General features: G+C 42.5%; 1 protein-coding gene across 1 annotated transcript in view; it reads right to left on the reverse strand.

Annotated features, from left to right (window-relative positions):
* Positions 1–20,000, reverse strand: part of LOC114548471 (prolyl 4-hydroxylase subunit alpha-1) — a 30,589-nt gene that overhangs the window by 9,544 nt on the left and 1,045 nt on the right. Inside the window, exons 2-6 of the mRNA XM_028568452.1 lie at positions 16,218–16,286; positions 15,806–15,902; positions 8,498–8,649; positions 4,450–4,587; positions 1,721–2,002 (exon numbers count right to left, since the gene is read on the reverse strand). Coding sequence (XP_028424253.1) covers positions 1,721–2,002; positions 4,450–4,587; positions 8,498–8,649; positions 15,806–15,902; positions 16,218–16,286 — 738 coding nt within the window. The remainder of the gene's footprint in view (positions 1–1,720; positions 2,003–4,449; positions 4,588–8,497; positions 8,650–15,805; positions 15,903–16,217; positions 16,287–20,000) is intronic.

Raw genomic sequence — 20,000 nt, forward strand, 5'->3', positions numbered from 1 at the left:
CACAGTGGCAAAGCCCCGGGATTGATGAGATCCGTCCAGAAATGCTCAAGGCTCTGGGTGTGGAGGGGCTGTCCTGGTTGACACGCCTTTTCAACATTGCGTGGAAGTCTGGGACGGTGCCAAAGGAGTGGCTGACTGGGGTGGTGGTTCCCTTTTAAAAAGGGGACCAGAGGGTGTGTGCCAATTATAGGGGTATCACACTTCTCAGCCTCCCTGGTAAAGTCTACTCCAAGGTGCTGGAAAGGAGGGTTCGGGCCGATAGTCGAACCTCGGGTTGAGGAGGAACAATGCGGATTCCGTCCTGGTCGTGGGAACAACGGACCAGCTCTTCACTCTTGCAAGGATCCTGGAGGGAGCCTGGGAGTATGCCCAACCGGTCTACATGTGTTTTGTGGATTTGGAGAAGGCGATGACTGGGTCCCCGGGAGATACTGTGGGAGGTGCTGCGGGAGTATGGGGTGAGGGGTCTCTTCTCAGGGCCATCCAATCTCTGTACAACCAAAGCTAGAGCTGTGTCCGGGTTCTCGGTAGTAAGTCGGACTCTTTTCAGGTGAGGGTTGGCCTCCGCCAGGGCTGCGCTTTGTCACCAATCTTGTTTGTAGTATTTATGGACAGGATATCGAGGCGTAGTCGGGGTGGGGAGGGGTTGCAGTTTGGCGGGCTGTGGATCTCATCGCTGCTCTTTGCAGATGATGTGGTCCTGATGGCATCATCGGCCTGCGACCTTCAGCACTCACTGGATCGGTTCGCAACCGAGTGTGAAGCGGTTGGGATGAGGATCAGCACCTCTAAATCTGAGGCCATGGTTCTCAGCAGGAAACCGATGGAATGCCTTCTCCAGGTAAGGAATGAGTCCTTACCCCAAGTGAAGGAGTTCAAGTACCTTGGGGTTTTGTTCGCGAGTGAGGGGACAATGGAGCGGGAGATTGGTCGGAGAATCGGGCGCAGCGGGTGCGGTATTGCATTCAATCTATCGCACCGCTAGATTTAAAAGAGAGCTTAGCCAGAAGGCAAAGCTCTCGATCTACCGGTCAGTTTTCGTTCCTACCCTCACCTATGGTCATGAAGGCTGGGTTATGACCGAAAGAACGAGATCCAGGGTACAAGCGGTTGAAATGGGTTTCCTCAGGAGGGTGGCTGGCGCCTCCCTTAGAGATAGGGTGAGAAGCTCAGTCATCCGTGAGGAGCTCGAGAGAGCCGCTGCTCCTTTGCGCCGAAAGGAGCCAGTTGAGGTGGTTCGGGCATCTGGTAAGGATGCCCCTGGGCGCCTCCCTAGGGAGGTGTTCCAGGCACGCCCAGCTGGGAGGAGGCCTCGGGAAGACCCAGGACTAGGTGGAGGGATTATATCTCCAACCTGGCCTGGGAACGCCGATCCCCAGTCGGAGCTGGTTAATGTTGCTCGGGAAAGGGAAGTTTGGGGTCCCCTGTGGAGCTGCTCCCCGCCGACCCGACAATCGGATAAGCGGACTAAGATGGATGGATGGATGGATGGATGGATGGATGATATATATCTATATATATATATATATATATATATATATATATATATATATATATATATATATAATAATTTCCTTTACAGCATGCCATAATAAAATATATATATATATATATATATATATATATATATATATATATATATATATATATATATATATAATATTTCAGTATCTTTCTTTGTTTTAGAAATATGAGCCAGTGTGGCGTTGCAGTGACTGACCGAGAGCCAGCAGCCTGCGGGTGAAGTCCAGCGCCGCCTCCAGCGCCCCCTGCTGGTAGACGGAGAAACTCAGGTAGTCCAGGATGGTGACGGCGTCCACGGCGACGGCGTCCACGGCGACGGACGCCTGGTCCTCCCCGGGCCCCCCCGCGTCCAGCTGCTTGAGCGCCTGAGTCATCCACAGCTCGGTGTGGTAGTAGTCGGCCTCCGAGTACGCTACCTTCCCCAGGTCAAAGCAGTCAGACACGGATAGAGAGCTACGGGGGGAGGACTGGGACAAGCCTGGGAGGGAGGGAGGGAGGGAGGGGGGAGAGAGAGAGGGAGAGAGGGAGGGAGAGAGAGAGGGAGAGAGGGAGGGAGAGAGAGGGAGGGACAGAGAGAGAGGGAGAGAGAGAGGGAGGAAGAGAGAGAGAGAGGGGAGGAGGAGAGAGATGGAGAGGGAGAGAGAAGGAGGGAGAGAGAGATGGAGAGAGAGAGTTTATTAATATTGTTGTTTTACTTTTTAGTTGTATTATACTTTGTTCTTTTAACATTAATGCAAAAAATAAAGTTAATTAAATTGAATTTAGAGAGAGAGAGGGAGAGAGAGGGAGGGAGGGAGAGAGAGAGGGAATGAGAGAGAGATAGAGTGGGAGAGAGAGAGAGGGAGAAATGGAGAGAGATAGGGAAGGAGAGAAGGGGAGAAAGAGAGGCAGAGAGACAGAGACAGAGGGAGGGAGAGAGAGGTAGAGAGAGAGGGGGAGAGAGAGAGGGAGGGAGAGAGGGAGGGAGAGAGAGGGAGGAGGGAAGGGGGGGGAGAGAGAGGGAGAGGGAGGGAGAGAGACAGAGACAGAGAGAGAAGGAGGGAGAGAGAGATGGAGAGAGAGAGTTTATTAATATTGTTGTTTTACTTTTTAGTTGTATTATACTTTATTGTTCTTTTAACAATAATGCAAAAAATAAAGTTAATTAAATTGAATTTAGAGAGAGAGAGGGAGAGAGGGAGGGAGGGAGAGAGAGGGAATGAGAGAGAGATAGAGTGGGAGAGAGAGAGAGAGGGAGAAATGGAGAGAGAGAGGGAAGGAGAGAGGGAGGGAGAGAGAGAGAGAGGGGGAGAGAGAGGTAGAGAGAGAGGGGAAGAGAGAGAGGGAGGGAGAGAGAGGGAGAAGGGGGAGAGAGAGGGAGAGGGAGGGAGAGGGACAGAAAGAGGGAGGGGGAGGGAGAAAGGGAGAAATGGAGGGAGAGAGAGAGAAAGAGAGAAGGGGAGAAAGAGAGGCAGAGAGACAGAGACAGAGGGAGGGAGAGAGAGGTAGAGAGAGAGGGGGAGAGAGAGAGGGAGGGAGGGAGAGAGGGAGGGAGAGAGAGGGAGGAGGAAGGGGGGGGGGAGAGAGGAGAGGGAGGGAGAGAGACAGAGAGAGAGGGAGGGAGAGAGACAGAGAGAGAGGGAGGGAGAGAGAGAGTTTATTTATATTGTTGTTTTATTTGTATTCATTTTGCGTAGTGCTTTGATTTTATTGTTCTTTTTACATTCATGCCAATAAAGTTAATTAAATTCAATTTAGAGAGAGAGGGGGGGAGGGAGGGAGGGAGGGAGGGGGGGAGGGAGTTACCTTTTGAGGGACATGCACAGTATTTGTTTACCTGCAATCATATCATAATTATGCTGTTTTACTGCATTATTATAACAGATGTATATAAATAAAAATGAATATCAGGATGGTTAAAAACGGAAAAAAATAATTTCAAAATGTTGTTTGCTATATTAAAAATATAGGTTAACACAATCTATGTCTCGGCTGTAGGCCGACCTGTTGGTTTTAATGTAGCACGAGCTTCTTTTCAAGAGCTTTTTATTTTGTTGTTGCTCTCTGCTGGACTGGTGTGTTAAATCATCCGTCCTGAACACTGAGTAACACTAACATATCGTCAGACAGACACACAGCACCTGTTACAGTGGAGGTCTGAGTCTGAGTCGGACACACACACACATACAGAGACACACACACACACACACACACACACACACACACACATACATACAGAGACACACACAAACACACACACATATACACATATACAGAGACATGTGTGTGTGTCTGTGTCTGCGTGTATGTTTTTGTGTGAGTCTGTCTGTATGTATGTGTGTGTGTGTGTGTGTGTGTGTGTGTGTGTGTGGTTGTCTCTGTATGTGTGTGTGTTTGTCTCTGTATGCGTGTGTGTGTGTGTGTGTCTGTATGTGTGTGTGTGTGTGTGTGTGTGTGTGGTTGTCTCTGTGTGTATGTGTGTGTGTGTGTGTGTGTGTCTCTATGTGTGTGTGTGTGGTTGTCTCTGTGTGTATGTGTGTGTGTGTGTGTGTCTCTGTATGTGTGTGTGTTTCTCTGTATGTGTGTGTATGTGTGTGTGTTTGTCTCTGTATGCGTGTGTGTGTATGTGTGTGTGTGTGTGTGGTTGTCTCTGTATATATGTGTGTGTGTGTGTGTGTGTGTGTGTGTCTGTATGTGTGTGTGTGTGTGTGTGTATCTGTGTGTGTGTGTGTGTGTGTGTTTGTCTCTGTGTGTGTGTGTGTGTGTCTGCGTCTCTGTATGTGTGTGTGTCTCTGTATGTATATGTGTCTGCGTCTCTGTATGTGTATGTGTCTGCGTCTCTGTATGTGTGTGTGTGTGTGTGTGTGTCTCTTTCTCTGTCTGTCTCCAGCTGTTATTGTGAACTCTTTCCCTGATCTAGGTGACTTGGCCCTGCTGTCTGCTGACCTGGCAGCTCTCCGGAGGAGAACGAGTCGGTGTCCAGCCGGTAGGTGTCCAGCAGCCGCGTCAGAGCTTTGGCGGCTCCGCTCTGGTCCTCGTCGTTCGGGAAGTGCTGCCTGCGGATGGTCAGGTTCGAGATGAACGCTGGGGAAAAGATCGCGAAAGAAAGAGAGAGAGAAAAGCCAGTGTTAGGGGCTGTGCAATTACAATTTTGATCTAACGATCAAAAAAAACAATGTGTGTGTGTGTGTGTGTGTGTGTGTGTGTGTGTCTCTGTATGTGTGTTTGTGTGTGTCTCTGTATGTGTGTTTGTGTGTGTCTCTGTATGTGTGTGTCCGTGTGTCTGTCTCTGTACGTGTGTCTGTCTCTGTATGTGTGGGTTTGTGTGTGTCTCTGTATGTGTGTGTCTGTGTGTCTGTCTCTGTATGTGTGTCTGTCTGTCTCTTTATGTGTGTCTCTGTATGTGTGTGTGTGTGTATGTGTCTGTCTCTGTATGTGTCTCTCTATGTGTGTGTGTCTGTATGTGTGTGTGTCTCTGTATGTGTGTATGTCTCTGTATGTGTGTTTTTGTGTGTGTGTGTCTGTGTGTGTGTGTCTGTCTCTGTACGTGTGTCTGTCTGTCTCTGTATGTGTGTTTGTGTGTGTGTGTGTCTGTCTCTGTACGTGTGTCTGTCTGTCTCTGTATGTGTGTTTGTGTGTGTCTGTATGTGTGTGTCTGTGTCTTGTATCAGTCTATAGGTCTTGTATCAGTCTATAGGTCTTGTCTTGTATCAGTCTATAGGTCTTGTATCAGTCTATAGGTCTTGTCTTGTATCAGTCTATAGGTCTTGTATCAGTCTATAGGTCTTGTATCAGTCTATAGGTCCTGTATCAGTCTATAGGCCTTGTATCAGTCTATAGGTCTTGTCTTGTATCAGTCTATAGGTCTTGTATCAGTATATAGGACTTGTCTTGTATCAGTCTATAGGTCTTGTATCAGTCTATAGGTCTTGTATCAGTCTATAGGTCTTGTCTTGTATCAGTCTATAGGTCTTGTATCAGTCTATAGGTCTTGTCTTGTATCAGTCTATAGGTCTTGTATCAGTCTATAGGTCTTGTCTTGTATCAGTCTATAGGTCTTGTCTTGTATCAGTCTATAGGTCTTGTATCAGTCTATAGGTCCTTTCTTGTATCAGTCTATAGGTCTTGTATCAGTCTATAGGTCTTGTCTTGTATCAGTCTATAGGTCTTGTATCAGTCTATAGGTCTTGTATCAGTCTATAGGTCTTGTCTTGCATCAGTCTATAGGTCTTGTATCAGTCTATAGGTCTTGTCTTGCATCAGTCTATAGGTCTTGTATCAGTCTATAGGTCCTTTCTTGTATCAGTCTATAGGTCTATCAGTCTATATCAGTCTATAGGTCTTGTCTTGTATCAGTCTATAGGTCTTGTATCAGTCTATAGGTCTTGTCTTGTATCAGTCTATAGGTCTTGTCTTGTATCAGTCTATAGGTCTTGTATCAGTCTATAGGTCTTGTCTTTGTAGGTCTTGTATCAGTCTATAGGTCTTGTATCAGTCTATAGGTCTGTATGTCTATAGGTCTTGTATCAGTCTATAGGTCTTGTCTTATCAGTCTATAGGTCTTGTCTTGTATCAGTCTATAGGTCTTGTATCAGTCTATAGGTCTTGTCTTGTATCAGTCTATAGGTCTTGTATCAGTCTATAGGTCTTGTCTTGTATCAGTCTATAGGTCTTGTATCAGTCTATAGGTCTTGTATCAGTCTATAGGTCTTGTCTTGTATCAGTCTATAGGTCTTGTATCAGTCTATAGGTCTTGTCTTGTATCAGTCTATAGGTCTTGTCTTGTATCAGTCTATAGGTCTTGTATCTGTCTATAGGTCTTGTCTTGTATCAGTCTATAGGTCTTGTATCAGTCTATAGGTCTTGTCTTGTATCAGTCTATAGGTCTTGTATCAGTCTATAGGTCTTGTATCAGTCTATAGGTCTTGTCTTGTATCAGTCTATAGGTCTGGTCTTTTATCAGTCTATAGGTCTTGTATCAGTCTATAGGTCTTGTCTTGTATCAGTCTATAGGTCTTGTCTTGTATCAGTCTATAGGTCTTGTATCAGTCTATAGGTCTTGTCTTGTATCAGTCTATAGGTCTTGTATCAGTCTATAGGTCTTGTATCAGTATATAGGTCTTGTATCAGTCTATAGGTCTTGTCTTGTATCAGTCTATAGGTCTTGTATCAGTCTATAGGTCTTGTATCAGTCTATAGGTCTTTTCTTGTATCAGTCTATAGGTCTTGTATCAGTCTATAGGTCTTGTCTTGTATCAGTCTATAGGTCTTGTATCAGTCTATAGGTCTTGTATCAGTCTATAGGTCTTGTCTTGTATCAGTCTATAGGTCTTGTATCAGTCTATAGGTCTTGTCTCAGTCTATAGGTCTTGTCTCAGTCTATAGGTCTTGTCTTGTCTCAGTCTATAGGTATTGTCTCAGTCTATAGGTCTTGTATCAGTCTATAGGTCTTGTCTTGTATCAGTCTATAGGTCTTTAAATTTAAATTAAGTTAACTGGTGATTTTCGTTGTTTGTGTTCTTCACCTGCGAGCTAAATTGCACGTGGTGGTTGATCCGATATAATAGCGATTGCTCAACGCCCTTTCTCACGTTTGTATTTTAGGAGCATTATTGATTGACTGCATTAAGATAATGTAATTAATAGTGGGGTTATTGTTATTTGCTACAAAATTCTTAGCCTATATGTCAAGATCAAAGTTGGTAACTCAAAGTATAGTAACTCAAAAAATACAGTTCTATCACAACTGAGAATATGCCTCATTGTGTGTGTGAATAGAGGTGAATAAATATATTAGTTTGTGGGTTGCGCTTGGGGTGTTCGGAACTGCCCCCCACTGCTAAAAGAAATCCTAAAGGAAACACTGCAATATCATCGATGACCACACACAGTCATGGACTGTTGTCCATCCTCCGTTACAGGAGCCTTAGGAGTCGCACCAGCAGGAGGCAGCTTCGCACCAGCAGGAGGCAGCTTTTTCCACAACACCATAAGCCAGTCCTTCCAGAGAAATGGAGTTTTTTCTGATTGTTGAGGGCATAAATCTTTGATTATGCGGCTCGTTTTCTTAAAGGAATACTCCACCGTTTGTGTACTGATGTGTACCTTTTAATGTAATGTAGTGAATGAGCGCTGTATAACTGCTGGTTGTCTTTGTTAGTCTTATGTTACCTGCCTAGGGACTGCAGATGGAAAGTGGCATATTTACATGGTGCATGGTCCCTGTCAAATAAATAAATAAATAAATAAATAAATTGTCTGTCTGTCTGTGTGTGTGTCGATGATGTTCACGTCGCGTAATTACATCACTTCATAACGTTCCCATGGCGACAGGGGAAAACGGCTGCTCTTGTGTGAAGTAAATGCAACATTTTTCAACTTTCTGCTGAGATATATTACGGGACTTTTTTGCAACGAAAATGCGGAGATTATGACATCATGCAAAGCCCCGCAGATTTTGCACGGAAATTGGCAAAAGTGCAGCGTATTTGAAAAGAAAAAAAAAAAAAAAAGTCACGTGAAAAAGCCGAAACGGGAAGCCTGGACGAGCTCGAGGGCAACCTGATGCCAGGACTTACTGGGCTATGACGAGTTCTTTTATATCAGGGGGATCAAACTCAGTTTCCCAGAAGGCCACACTGGAAAGAGAGAATCACACCAAGGGCCAGACATGGAGAGGTTATTAATGTGCTTTTATTACTACATGTCACTTGTTTTTGTAATGTAACAAAGTACAAATACTTTGTTACATTCCACACACACACAAACACAGACACACAAACACAGACACACGCACACACACATACATACAGAGACACACAGAGACACACACACACAGACACTATAAATGTCTGGTCCTTAGTGAGACTGAGTTTAACTCCCCTTGTTTAGAGAAATGCAAACAACCCAGAGTGGTTGTTTCTCCCATCCCAGAATGCATCTGTGGTGCAGCCAGGACGCTATGGTTACCGTGGTGGTGTATCGCTATGGTTACCGTGGGACGTGTCCGAGAGCACCAGGCTCTCCAGCTCCCCCCACTCCGTGTTCAGCCTCTTCATCAGTTTGAAAGCGTTGACCGGGTGTCCCAGGAACGCCTCGGGGTCCTCGGTGGCCACCGCCGACAGGATGTCCAGTCGGTCTGCCCATCTGAGGACACACACACACACACACAAAGACACACACAGAGACACTAATAAAAGACTAATGAACTTCACTAAGTTAGCTAAACACTAACAGGGCTCGACATTAAGGCTTGTCCACTTGTCCGGGACAAGTGGAGTTTTTGTAGGGCAAGTGGAAGAGGAATTTACTTGCCCCCCTGGACAAGTTAAAACTAAAATAAAACAAAGTAAAATGCCATGTTACTTAGCGTTATGTGCCACTCATTACGTCTATGTTACCGATTTGAAACAAATACATTTTTTTCCCCCACAATCCGGGGCAGCGGAGCGCTAACGTTAGACCCAGCGGAGCGCTAACGTCGGACGGACCGCTAGCTAGCTAGCTAGCTGTTCAGCTCATTCTCTGTAAGCGATGCAGCATAAAAGCACGGCGGAACCAGCAAGCCAACCAGCCTGTGTTAGTTAGCGAACGTTAGCTTGCTAACTCCGCCTTAACGTTACCATCTCACCTCACATCGTTAACAGAAAACGAGCCGAAAAAAGCCGTCACTCGTGGCGATGGCAGTGTGCTTTGTGTGGAGGAAGCATGAAGTTAATTTGACTCATTTAGCAGCTGGCTCTCTGCCTCGTAACGTTACTACTCCACTGCTCGTTTTTCCGTCAAGTTATTGTAAAACCTCAGCTCCGCGACTTGCCGGATTAAATATCAGGTAATAATCAACTGTAAAGTAGCTACACCTTTTTAAAGGATCCCTTGATAAATCAGCCTCTGCCGGGTATAAAGTGAAATTGTAGAAAAGTGACTTTTGTGCGTGGACAATTGAAACGTAAATGTACAGGTACAATGTACAAGTGCCTCAAGAAGTTAATGTCGAGCCCTGACTAAGTTAGCATGAGTTAGTTCATGCTTACAGCTGTTAACTAATAATGACTGTACCTAACGTTAGTTGTTTGATGTCGGGATATTCCTACATTCAGCCAGGTTTATTGTCAATAACTTTTGACTGAGATCATCACTAACGCAGCCATATTCTGTAATCTGACAGAAATTATTCACCCTCTTGTAATTGATAGCAGATACAAATAATACATAATGTAATGTGCTAGATTACATCACCAACGTTATTCTGCAGTGCAAAACCCATACAGACAAACTGTATTGAACAGAATTCTGTGGCCCTGTGGTCAAAACAACAATCAGCAGACCTCCCCTGGTGACTGACTGTCACTTTGTTCTGGAAGCTTGTTACACAACCAGATGTAAACAACCATTTTATGAACTAAATCATGTGGAACTGCATGAATAGCTAACAGTTCTGGAGAGTAAATGTATGAATACATGTAGTTATACTAAACTACTAAATAAATGTGTACATATACATTACATAATAAGTGTTTTATAAGGCCATGAAATGTACAAAAAAAATTATTTGAAACCTAACCAATACATTTCTTTCTTTTCATCAGTCTATTTAGGTTGACTGCATACCGGCAGTTTACCCTTAGGGCCAGAGGGCATTTGGGGAAGAAGAACCGGATTCGGATTCCAGCCTGTGTTGTTGGCTCCATCAGGGCTCTTTTTTCCATCCCTTGAATATCATGGTTTTGAATATGCATATGATGAATTTTAAGTTGCATTCAATGTTTGCCATTAAAGAGGATTTATTGTAATATTTCATCAAGTGGTTTAATGGGCATTTAAATTATATTTAGTAGTTTTGAGAAGGAATGTGAATATTTAACAGCAATGCAGGTAAGTCAAGCCAGGTGGTTGAGGTACTGTCTCAGTATACTGTGACCATGGATGTAAAGCCTTGTATGTTTAAACAATCACTCTAATTACATTACACATTTGAAAGTTTAACATCAAATAATTATTTTATAGGCATAGTGATTAAATGACAACAGCTTGTCTGACACTGAACTGAGCTCAGACTGGCACAAATAATGTACTTTAAATAATGGGAAATTTACAATGTAAATCCATATAACTCATTTAGAAAAAAAATGCTCTAAATGAATTCTAATATACAGTGGTGTGAAAAAGTGTTTGCCCCCTTCCTCATTTCCTGTTCCTTTGCATGTTTGTCACACTTAAGTGTTTCGGAACATCAAACCAATTTAAACAAAAGTCAAGGACAACACAAGTAAACACAAAATGCAATTTGTAAATGAAGGTGTTTATTATTAAAGGAGAAAAAAAATCCAAACCATCATGGCCCTGTGTGAAAAAGTGATTGCCCCCCTTGTTAAAACATACTATAACTGTGGTTGTCCACACCTGAGTTCAATTTCTCTAGCCACACCCAGGCCTGATTATTGCCACACCTGTTCACAATCAAGGCATCACTTAAATAGGAGCTGCTTGACACAGTAAGGTCCACCAGAAGATCCTTAAAAGCTACACATCATGCCGAGACCCAAAGAAATTCAGGAACAATTGAGAAAGAAAGTAATTGAGATCTATCAGTCTGGAAAGGGTTATAAAGCCATTTCCAAAGCTTTGGGAATCCAGCGAACCACAGTGAGAGCCATTATCCACAAATGGCGAAGACATGGAACAGTGGTGAACCTTCCCAGGAGTGGCGGCCGCCCAAAATTACCCCAAGAGCGCAGCGACGACTCATCCAAGAGGTCACAAAAGACCCCACAACAACGTCCAAAGAACTGCAGGCCTCACTTGCCTCAGTTAAGGTCAGCGTTCATGCCTCCACCATCAGGAAAAGACTGGGCAAAAATGGCCTGCATGGCAGAGTTCCAAGGAGAAAACCACTGCTGAGCAAAAAAGAACATCAAAGCTCGCCTCAATTTCTCCAGAACACATCTTGATGATCCCCAAGACTTTTGGGACAACATTCTGTGGACCGATGAGACAAAAGTGGAACTCTTTGGAAGGTGTGTGTCCAAGTATATCTGGCGTAGAAGGAACACTGCATTTCATAAAAAGAACATTATACCAACTGTAAAATATGGTGGTGGCAGTGTGATGGTCTGGGGCTGTTTTGCTGCTTCAGGACCTGGAAGACTTGCCGTGATAAAAGGAACTATGAATTCTGCTGTCTACCAAGAGATCCTGAAGGAGAATGTCCGACCATCTGTTCGTGTACTCAAGCTGAAACGAACTTGGGTTCTGCAGCAGGACAATGATCCTAAACACACCAGCAAGTCCACCACCGAATGGCTGAAGAAAAACAAAATGAAGACTTTGGAGTGGCCTAGCCAAAGTCCTGACCTGAATCCTATTGAGATGTTGTGGTATGACCTAAAAAGGCCGTTCATGCTCGAAAACCCTCTAATGTAACTGAATTAGGACAATTCTGCAAAGATGAGTGGGCCAAAATTCCTCCAGGACGCTGTAAAAGCCTCATTGCACGTTATCGCAAACGCTTGGTTGCAGTTGTTGCTGCTAAGGGTGGCCCAACCAGTTATTAGGTTTAGGGGGCAATCACTTTTTCACACAGGGCCATGATGGTTTGGATTTTTTTTCTCCTTTAATAATAAACACCTTCATTTACAAATTGCATTTTGTGTTTACTTGTGTTGTCCTTGACTATTGTTTAAATTGGTTTGATGTTCCGAAACACTTAAGTGTGACAAACATGCAAAGGAACAGGAAATGAGGAAGGGGGCAAACACTTTTTCACACCACTGTACAGTGTAATCATGGAACAATTAAGGAAATTAACAATCAAGGAAAAAAACTATTTTGACAAGGATAGTGTTTGACACTAAACTTTGTGTTGTTCTTTCTGCTCTTCCTCAGTCAGGGTTTGTTACTCTGTTACGGGACTGTGAGGATGTGAACCTGCTCAGATGCTTGGCAACAGACGCCGCTTTCTCTGGTGTTTCCACACCTTTGTGCTGGGCCAGCGTGATAACAGTCTCCGTTTTCAGCTCCTGCAATGTTGCCCGGATGGATGTCGACTTGCACCTATTGATCACTCCTGCCACTATGTTCTTCCTGAAGGTATAATCCTTGTCCACCTTCAGTGGGGTCACAACATACTGTTGAGCAGACTTGGAGTACTGGTGTTTATGTTGCTCTTCACCTTCTTTTGTTTTAGCTGTCTTCCGGTCCACATTACTGTTGTGATCCATAGCAGCAACCCGCAGACGTGCCTCCAAACTCTCCCTCAGAAATTTTCTTCCTCTTTTGTGGCGTACTTCGTGTACAGGGAGTGAAGACTCTCTAGCTGTCCTGTGTGAATGCCAAGTGTGGTTTTCTCCAATTTCTTCAAGAGCTGCTTGTCAAGCACTATCTTCTGCAGTTGCTGAAAGGCAGCAGAGCTAGGGAGGAGCCATGGACGCGGACTCTCTTCCTCAGGGGTGTAGGTACGGTGCTCACACCTGGTCATTGTCTCACCAGACACCCAATGGTGCACATTGGTAATGTGATGCGAGATTGAGATCCACTTGTCTTTCAACTTAGTCACACTTCCCTCACATGTTGTGACACAAAACCAGAGGTGGTTTGTGATCATTCTGATCCACTCAAACAACTCTTCGTTGTGGCACTGCAGCAGTCGTTTTGTGACAGACTTAACAATGTGCCAGAGGTCATATTCATGCTGTATAGATTTATATTCCTGACGCATGACTTTCTGCACTGATGGGTGGCAGTCGGTTGCCAAAACAGATATGGTCACACCATATTCTCCCAACTTGGAAAGGCACCTTTCCATACCATCCACCTCAAGCCAATAACCGTTCTTCGCCTCTGTGACTTGAACAGTTTCCTGTGCCACCACCAACTTCGACTTGATGTCCAGGAGTGAGTAGGTTCCATATGAGGCGTTGTGACCTGGACTGTCATATCTGGAGTCTCCTGACACGATGAGCACTCAGTACAGCCTCGTTGTGTACTGTCCAGGTATGGTTGACCTCTGGGATGACATAGGCCTTCTGTATGTTGAACCACTGTCTTTTTGAGATGGTTTCCAGACCAATGGTGTCGCACACCTCCATGAATGGACTGCACTCATTTCCAGTGACAAATACAGCAGCAGGTACAGACACATTGCATTCCATGATTCCTCTAACTAAAGGCTGAGAATGCCACATAAAATCATGGCCATCAATGCATTCTGTGTTGATCCTGAGCCCAAATCCACTTTTGGAGACCGCCGGTGGCCTCACCAAACATTTGCCACAGCCTTCCCAATGACACCCATGAAAGAGCTTCAACAATTCTCCTTTTTCGCTCTTGTGAGACATTTGTTTCCTCATCCTCGACATCACTGAAACTTTGATCCTCATCACTGATGCTTTCCGCTCTACCCAACTCAAACTCATCTTCACTGCAATTATCTTGACTCTCTTCCATTAAACTTTCTACCTCAGACTCTTCACAGCCCTCACTGCTAAGTTCCAGATCTTGCTGAGATGACAGTGCCGTAGCTGGGGAGAAGCCTTCCACAGAAGTAAAATATGAATGGTCATTTTTTATTATGTAGATGTTCAGTATGTCATCTGTCAAAGTGCCTGTGCAAATGTACTGCTAATTGCCTCCCTCTTCTGTTTCCTGTTCAGGTGGATGGGTCTGGGTGGTGACACTGACTGTGGCGAGGATGTGGACACTGCCTATCTCCTGACATATCTCCTTACAGATGTCAGCTTCTGGGAAATTGCTACTGGCCACCAGACGCATGTATGTCTGCCTAACCTGTAAACACATTTACTGTTTTTACCCAACTGATATTGACAGCCTTATCATGGAATACTTTGTACTCACATCCTGACTATTGGTTTAAAGCATATAAAAGAATCTTATACTGAAACACTGTTTCTTGTTGTTTTATTCTTACAATAATAATAGTAATAATAATAATAATTTTTGGTTCAATGTCCATACCAGTTATGTGCTGTAATTGTTGGTTAAATCAGTAAAATTACTTTTATTTGGTATTTTAACATAAGAGTAAAATGTGTAACAGTAGGGATGTTTTGTTATGTCATTTGTTATGTTCTGAGGGATGTTAAAAAAAATATATATATATATATTTTTTTTTTTTTGTTTTCTCACTAGTGCCCATTATGTCTTCCCCGGTGAGAGTTACTTGTGATAATCAAATGTACAAAAGTGTAACGTTAATTGTAACATCTATGGACAATCATGCAACTTGCTACATGAGTAATATCCATCTGACTTAACTAATGTTATAGCATATTAACATTTTAAATTATACTGTCAAAGAGTATATTATAGTTATGTTTATATCGTCAGTGTGTGTATTTGGTCACACCATATTCTCCCATATATATATATATATATATATATATATATATATATATATATATATATATATATATATATATAAATAAAACAGCGGACATAAGCCAATCAAAAAGGGTTATTTTGTTGTGAGCCACTTCAGTGGTGGTAAAACCTGGAGTCTGGACTGAAGTGTAAACCTGACTGATATGAAAAGTTGGAGTCACGGTAAGAAATATTTCTGGAAGGTGGCGAAAATCTGATTGGATAAACCATCTGTCTATCTACCACCTATAGTCGGTGATAGACGGGCCAAATCAACCAATCAGATCAACGAAGCGTATGAAAATACAACCACGAGCCAGGCTACTGCTGCAGGCCAAGCATAGCTCGTTAGCTCAGCAAGCTAGCAACATGTCGGTAAAGGAGATTTACCGTTTGGGTAACGAGAATTTAGGAACCATTTCAGTAACCTGACATGTCTCTTACTGTCCCACATGTCTCTTACTGTCCCACATGTCTCTTACTGTCCCACATGTCTCTTACTGTCCCGTGCCTGACATGTCTCTTACTGTCCCGTGCCTGACATGTCTCTTACTGTCCCACATGTCTCTTACTGTCCCACATGTCTCTTACTGTCCCGTGCCTGACATGTCTCTTACTGTCCCGTGCCTGACATGTCTCTTACTGTCCCACATGTCTCTTACTGTCCCGTGCCTGACATGTCTCTTACTGTCCCGTGCCTGACATGTCTCTTACTGTCCCACATGTCTCTTACTGTCCCACATGTCTCTTACTGTCCCGTGCCTGACATGTCTCTTACTGTCCCACATGTCTCTTACTGTCCCACATGTCTCTTACTGTCCCGTGCCTGACATGTCTCTTACTGTCCCACATGTCTCTTACTGTCCCGTGCCTGACATGTCTCTTACTGTCCCACATGTCTCTTACTGTCCCACATGTCTCTTACTTTTTAATCTGCTCCAGTTTGCTCTCCTCTGCTCGGATGTAGTCCTTCAGGGAGGAGACCAGGTCCTTCTCCACGAACAGCAGGTCGGTCATCTGACCTGGAAACACACACAGAAAGACACACACACACACACACACACACACACAGACGCACACAGAGACCGAGACACAGACACACACACACACACACACACACACACACACACACACACACAGAGACAGACACACACAGACACACACACACACACACAGAAGCAGAGGAGTCAGAGGAATGAATAAAGACACACACACACACACACACACACACACACACACACACACACACACACACACACACACACACACACACACACACACACACACACACACACAGGGAAGCACAGGAATGAATGAAGAGAAGGATCCACTCTCACCGATGGAGGTGAAGACGTCACTGTGAGCCGATGAAGAGGAGAAGAGGAGGATGAAGATCAACATCCAGCCTGCAGAGAGAGAGACAAAAGTATTCAGATTACTGCAGTAAAAGTACTAATACCACACTGTAGTAATACTCTGTTACAGTTAAAGTCCTGCATTGCAAATGTTCACACACACACACACACACACACACACACACACACACACACACACACACACACACACACACACACACACACACACACACACACACACACACACAGTAACTAAAGCTGGAACAGATGAATGTAGCGGAGTAACTAAAGTAACTAGTAACTAAAGCTGGAACAGATGAATGTAGCGGAGTAACTAAAGTAACTAGTAACTAAAGCTGTAACAGATGAATGTAGCGGAGTAACTAAAGTAACTAGTAACTAAAGCTGTAACAGATGAATGTAGCGGAGTAACTAAAGTAACTAGTAACTAAAGCTGGAACAGATGAATGTAGCGGAGTAACTAAAGTAACTAGTAACTAAAGCTGGAACAGATGAATGTAGCGGAGTAACTAAAGTAACTAGTAACTAAAGCTGGAACAGATGAATGTAGAGGAGTAACTAAAGTAACTAGTAACTAAAGCTGGAACAGATGAATGTAGCGGAGTAACTAAAGTAACTAGTAACTAAAGCTGGAACAGATGAATGTAGTGGAGTAACTAAAGTAACTAGTAACTAAAGCTGTAACAGATGAATGTAGCGGAGTAACTAAAGTAACTAGTAACTAAAGCTGTAACACGGAGTAACTAAAGTAACTAGTAACTAAAGCTGGAACAGATGAATGTAGAGGAGTAACTAAAGTAACTAGTAACTAAAACTGGAACAGATGAATGTAGAGGAGTAACTTAAGTAACTAGTACAAAGCTGGAACAGATGAACAGGAGTAACTAAAGTAACTAGTAACTAAAACTGGAACAGATGAATGTAGTGGAGTAACTAAAGTAACTAGTAACTAAACTGGAACAGATGAATGTAGAGGAGTAACTAAAGTAACTAGTAACTAAAGCTGGAACAGATGAATGTAGTGGAGTAACTAAAGTAACTAGTAACTAAAAGCTGTAACAGATGAATGTAGCGGAGTAACTAAAGTAACTAGTAACTAAAGCAGTAACAGATGCATGTAGCGGAGTAACTAAAGTAACTAGTAACTAAAGTAACTAGTAACTAAAGCTGTAACAGATGAATGTAGCGGAGTAACTAAAGTAACTAGTAACTAAAAGCTGTAGCAGATGAATGTAGTGGAGTAACTAAAGTAACTAGTAACTAAAGTAACTAGTAACTGTAACAGATGAATGTAGCGGAGTAACTAAAGTAACTAGTAACTAAAGCTGTAGCAGATGAATGTAGTGGAGTAACTAAAGTAACTAGTAACTAAAGCTGCAACAGATGAATGTAGCGTAGTAACTAAAGTAACTAGTAACTAAAGCTGTAACAGATGAATGTACGGAGTAACAAAGTAACTAGTACACTGTAACAGATAATTGTAGTGGAGTAACTAAAGTAACTAGTAACTAAAGCTGTAACAGATGAATGTAGCGGAGTAACTAAAGTAACTAGTAACTAAAGTAACTAGTAACTAAAGCTGTAACAGATGAATGTAGCGGAGTAACTAAAGTAACTAGTAACTAAAGCTGTAACAGATGAATGTAGCGGAGTAACTAAAGTAACTAGTAACTAAAGTAACTAGTAACTAAAGCTGTAACAGATGAATGTAGCGGAGTAACTAAAGTAACTAGTAACTAAAGCTGTAGCAGATGAATGTAGTGGAGTAACTAAAGTAACTAGTAACTAAAGCTGCAACAGATGAATGTAGCGTAGTAACTAAAGTAACTAGTAACTAAAGCTGTAACAGATGAATGTAGCGGAGTAACTAAAGTAACTAGTAACTAAAGTAACTAGTAACTAAAGCTGTAACAGATAATTGTAGTGGAGTAACTAAAGTAACTAGTAACTAAAGCTGTAACAGATGAATGTAGCGGAGTAACTAAAGTAACTAGTAACTAAAGTAACTAGTAACTAAAGCTGGAGCAGACGAATGTAGTGGAGTAACTAAAGTAACTAGTAACTAAAGTAACTAGTAACTAAAGCTGGAGCAGACGAATGTAGTTGAGTAACTAAAGTAACTAGTAACTAAAGCTGGAACAGATGAATGTAGAGGAGTAACTAAAGTAACTAGTAACTAAAGTAACTAGTAACTAAAGCTGGAACAGATGAATGTAGCGGAGTAACTAAAGTAACTAGTAACAAAGCTGGAACAGATGAATGTAGTGGAGTAACTAAAGTAACTAGTAACACAAAGCTGGAACAGATGAATGTAGAGGAGTAACTAAAGTAACTAGTAACTAAAGTAACTAGTAACTAAAGCTGGAACAGATGAATGTAGAGGAGTAACTAAAGTAACTAGTAACTAAAGCTGGAACAGATGAATGTAGAGGAGTAACTAAAGTAACTAGTAACTAAAGCTGCAACAGATGAATGTAGCAGAGTAACTAAAGTAACTAGTAACTAAAGCTGGAACAGATGAATGTAACTAAAGTAACTGGTAACCAAAGCTGGAACAGATGAATGTAGAGGAGTAACTAAAGTAACTAGTAACTAAAGTAACTAGTAACCAAAGCTGGAACTAAAGTAACTAGTAACTAAAGTAACTAGTAACTAAAGCTGGAACAGATGAATGTAGTGGAGTAACTAAAGTAACTAGTAACCAAAGCTGGAACAGATGAATGTAGAGGAGTAACTAAAGTAACTAGTAACTAAAGCTGGAACAGATGAATGTAGCGGAGTAACTAAAGTAACTAGTAACTAAAGTAACTAGTAACTAAAGCTGGAACAGATGAATGTAGTGGAGTAACTAAAGTAACTAGTAACTAAAGCTGGAACAGATGAATGTAGAGGAGTAACTAAAGTAACTAGTAACTAAAGTAACTAGTAACTAAAGCTGGAACAGATGAATGTAGAGGAGTAACTAAAGTAACTAGTAACTAAAGCTGGAACAGATGAATGTAGTGGAGTAACTAAAGTAACTAGTAACTAAAGCTGGAACAGATGAATGTAGCGGAGTAACTAAAGTAACTAGTAACTAAAGTAACTAGTAACTAAAGCTGGAACAGATGAATGTAGCGGAGTAACTAAAGTAACTAGTAACTAAAGTAACTAGTAACTAAAGCTGGAACAGATGAATGTAGTGGAGTAACTAAAGTAACTAGTAACTAAAGTAACTAGTAACTAAAGAGTAGAAGTAGAAAGTGGCATGAAAAGAAAAGACTCAAATAAAGTACAAGTACCTCAACATTCTGTACTTAAATACAGTACTGGAGTAAATGTACTTAGTTACATTCCACCAATGCATAGTGCAGCTGCTTCATGTTTTACTGTCTCCTGTTTCCGCCTCGGTTTGTCTGTCTGTCAGCAGAGTTACAGAAACACTTCCGGCCCGATTTTCATATAACTTTGTGTTAAAGGTGCAGCATGGACCAAATGTACCGATAAAGTTAGATTCACCATCTTTTCTGAGTCTGTCCAACCATCTTCTGTAATTCGGCAAACACATTATCCACCAAAGAGCACGTGTTCAAGTTGTATTTTTTTTAATTCTATCCAGGTATTCACCCCCTTTTCTCTCCACAAACCACCGTTTGTCATTCACTTAAAACGGCCAGAAATTGAAAGCAGTCCGGCGGGAGTGACATTCTCCTCAGAAACTCCACTTTAACACAACACAACGCTTTCTAACAGTCACTGTGGTGT

This window comes from Perca flavescens, chromosome 21 (assembly GCF_004354835.1).
Source record: "Perca flavescens isolate YP-PL-M2 chromosome 21, PFLA_1.0, whole genome shotgun sequence".
NCBI lineage: Eukaryota > Metazoa > Chordata > Actinopteri > Perciformes > Percidae > Perca > Perca flavescens.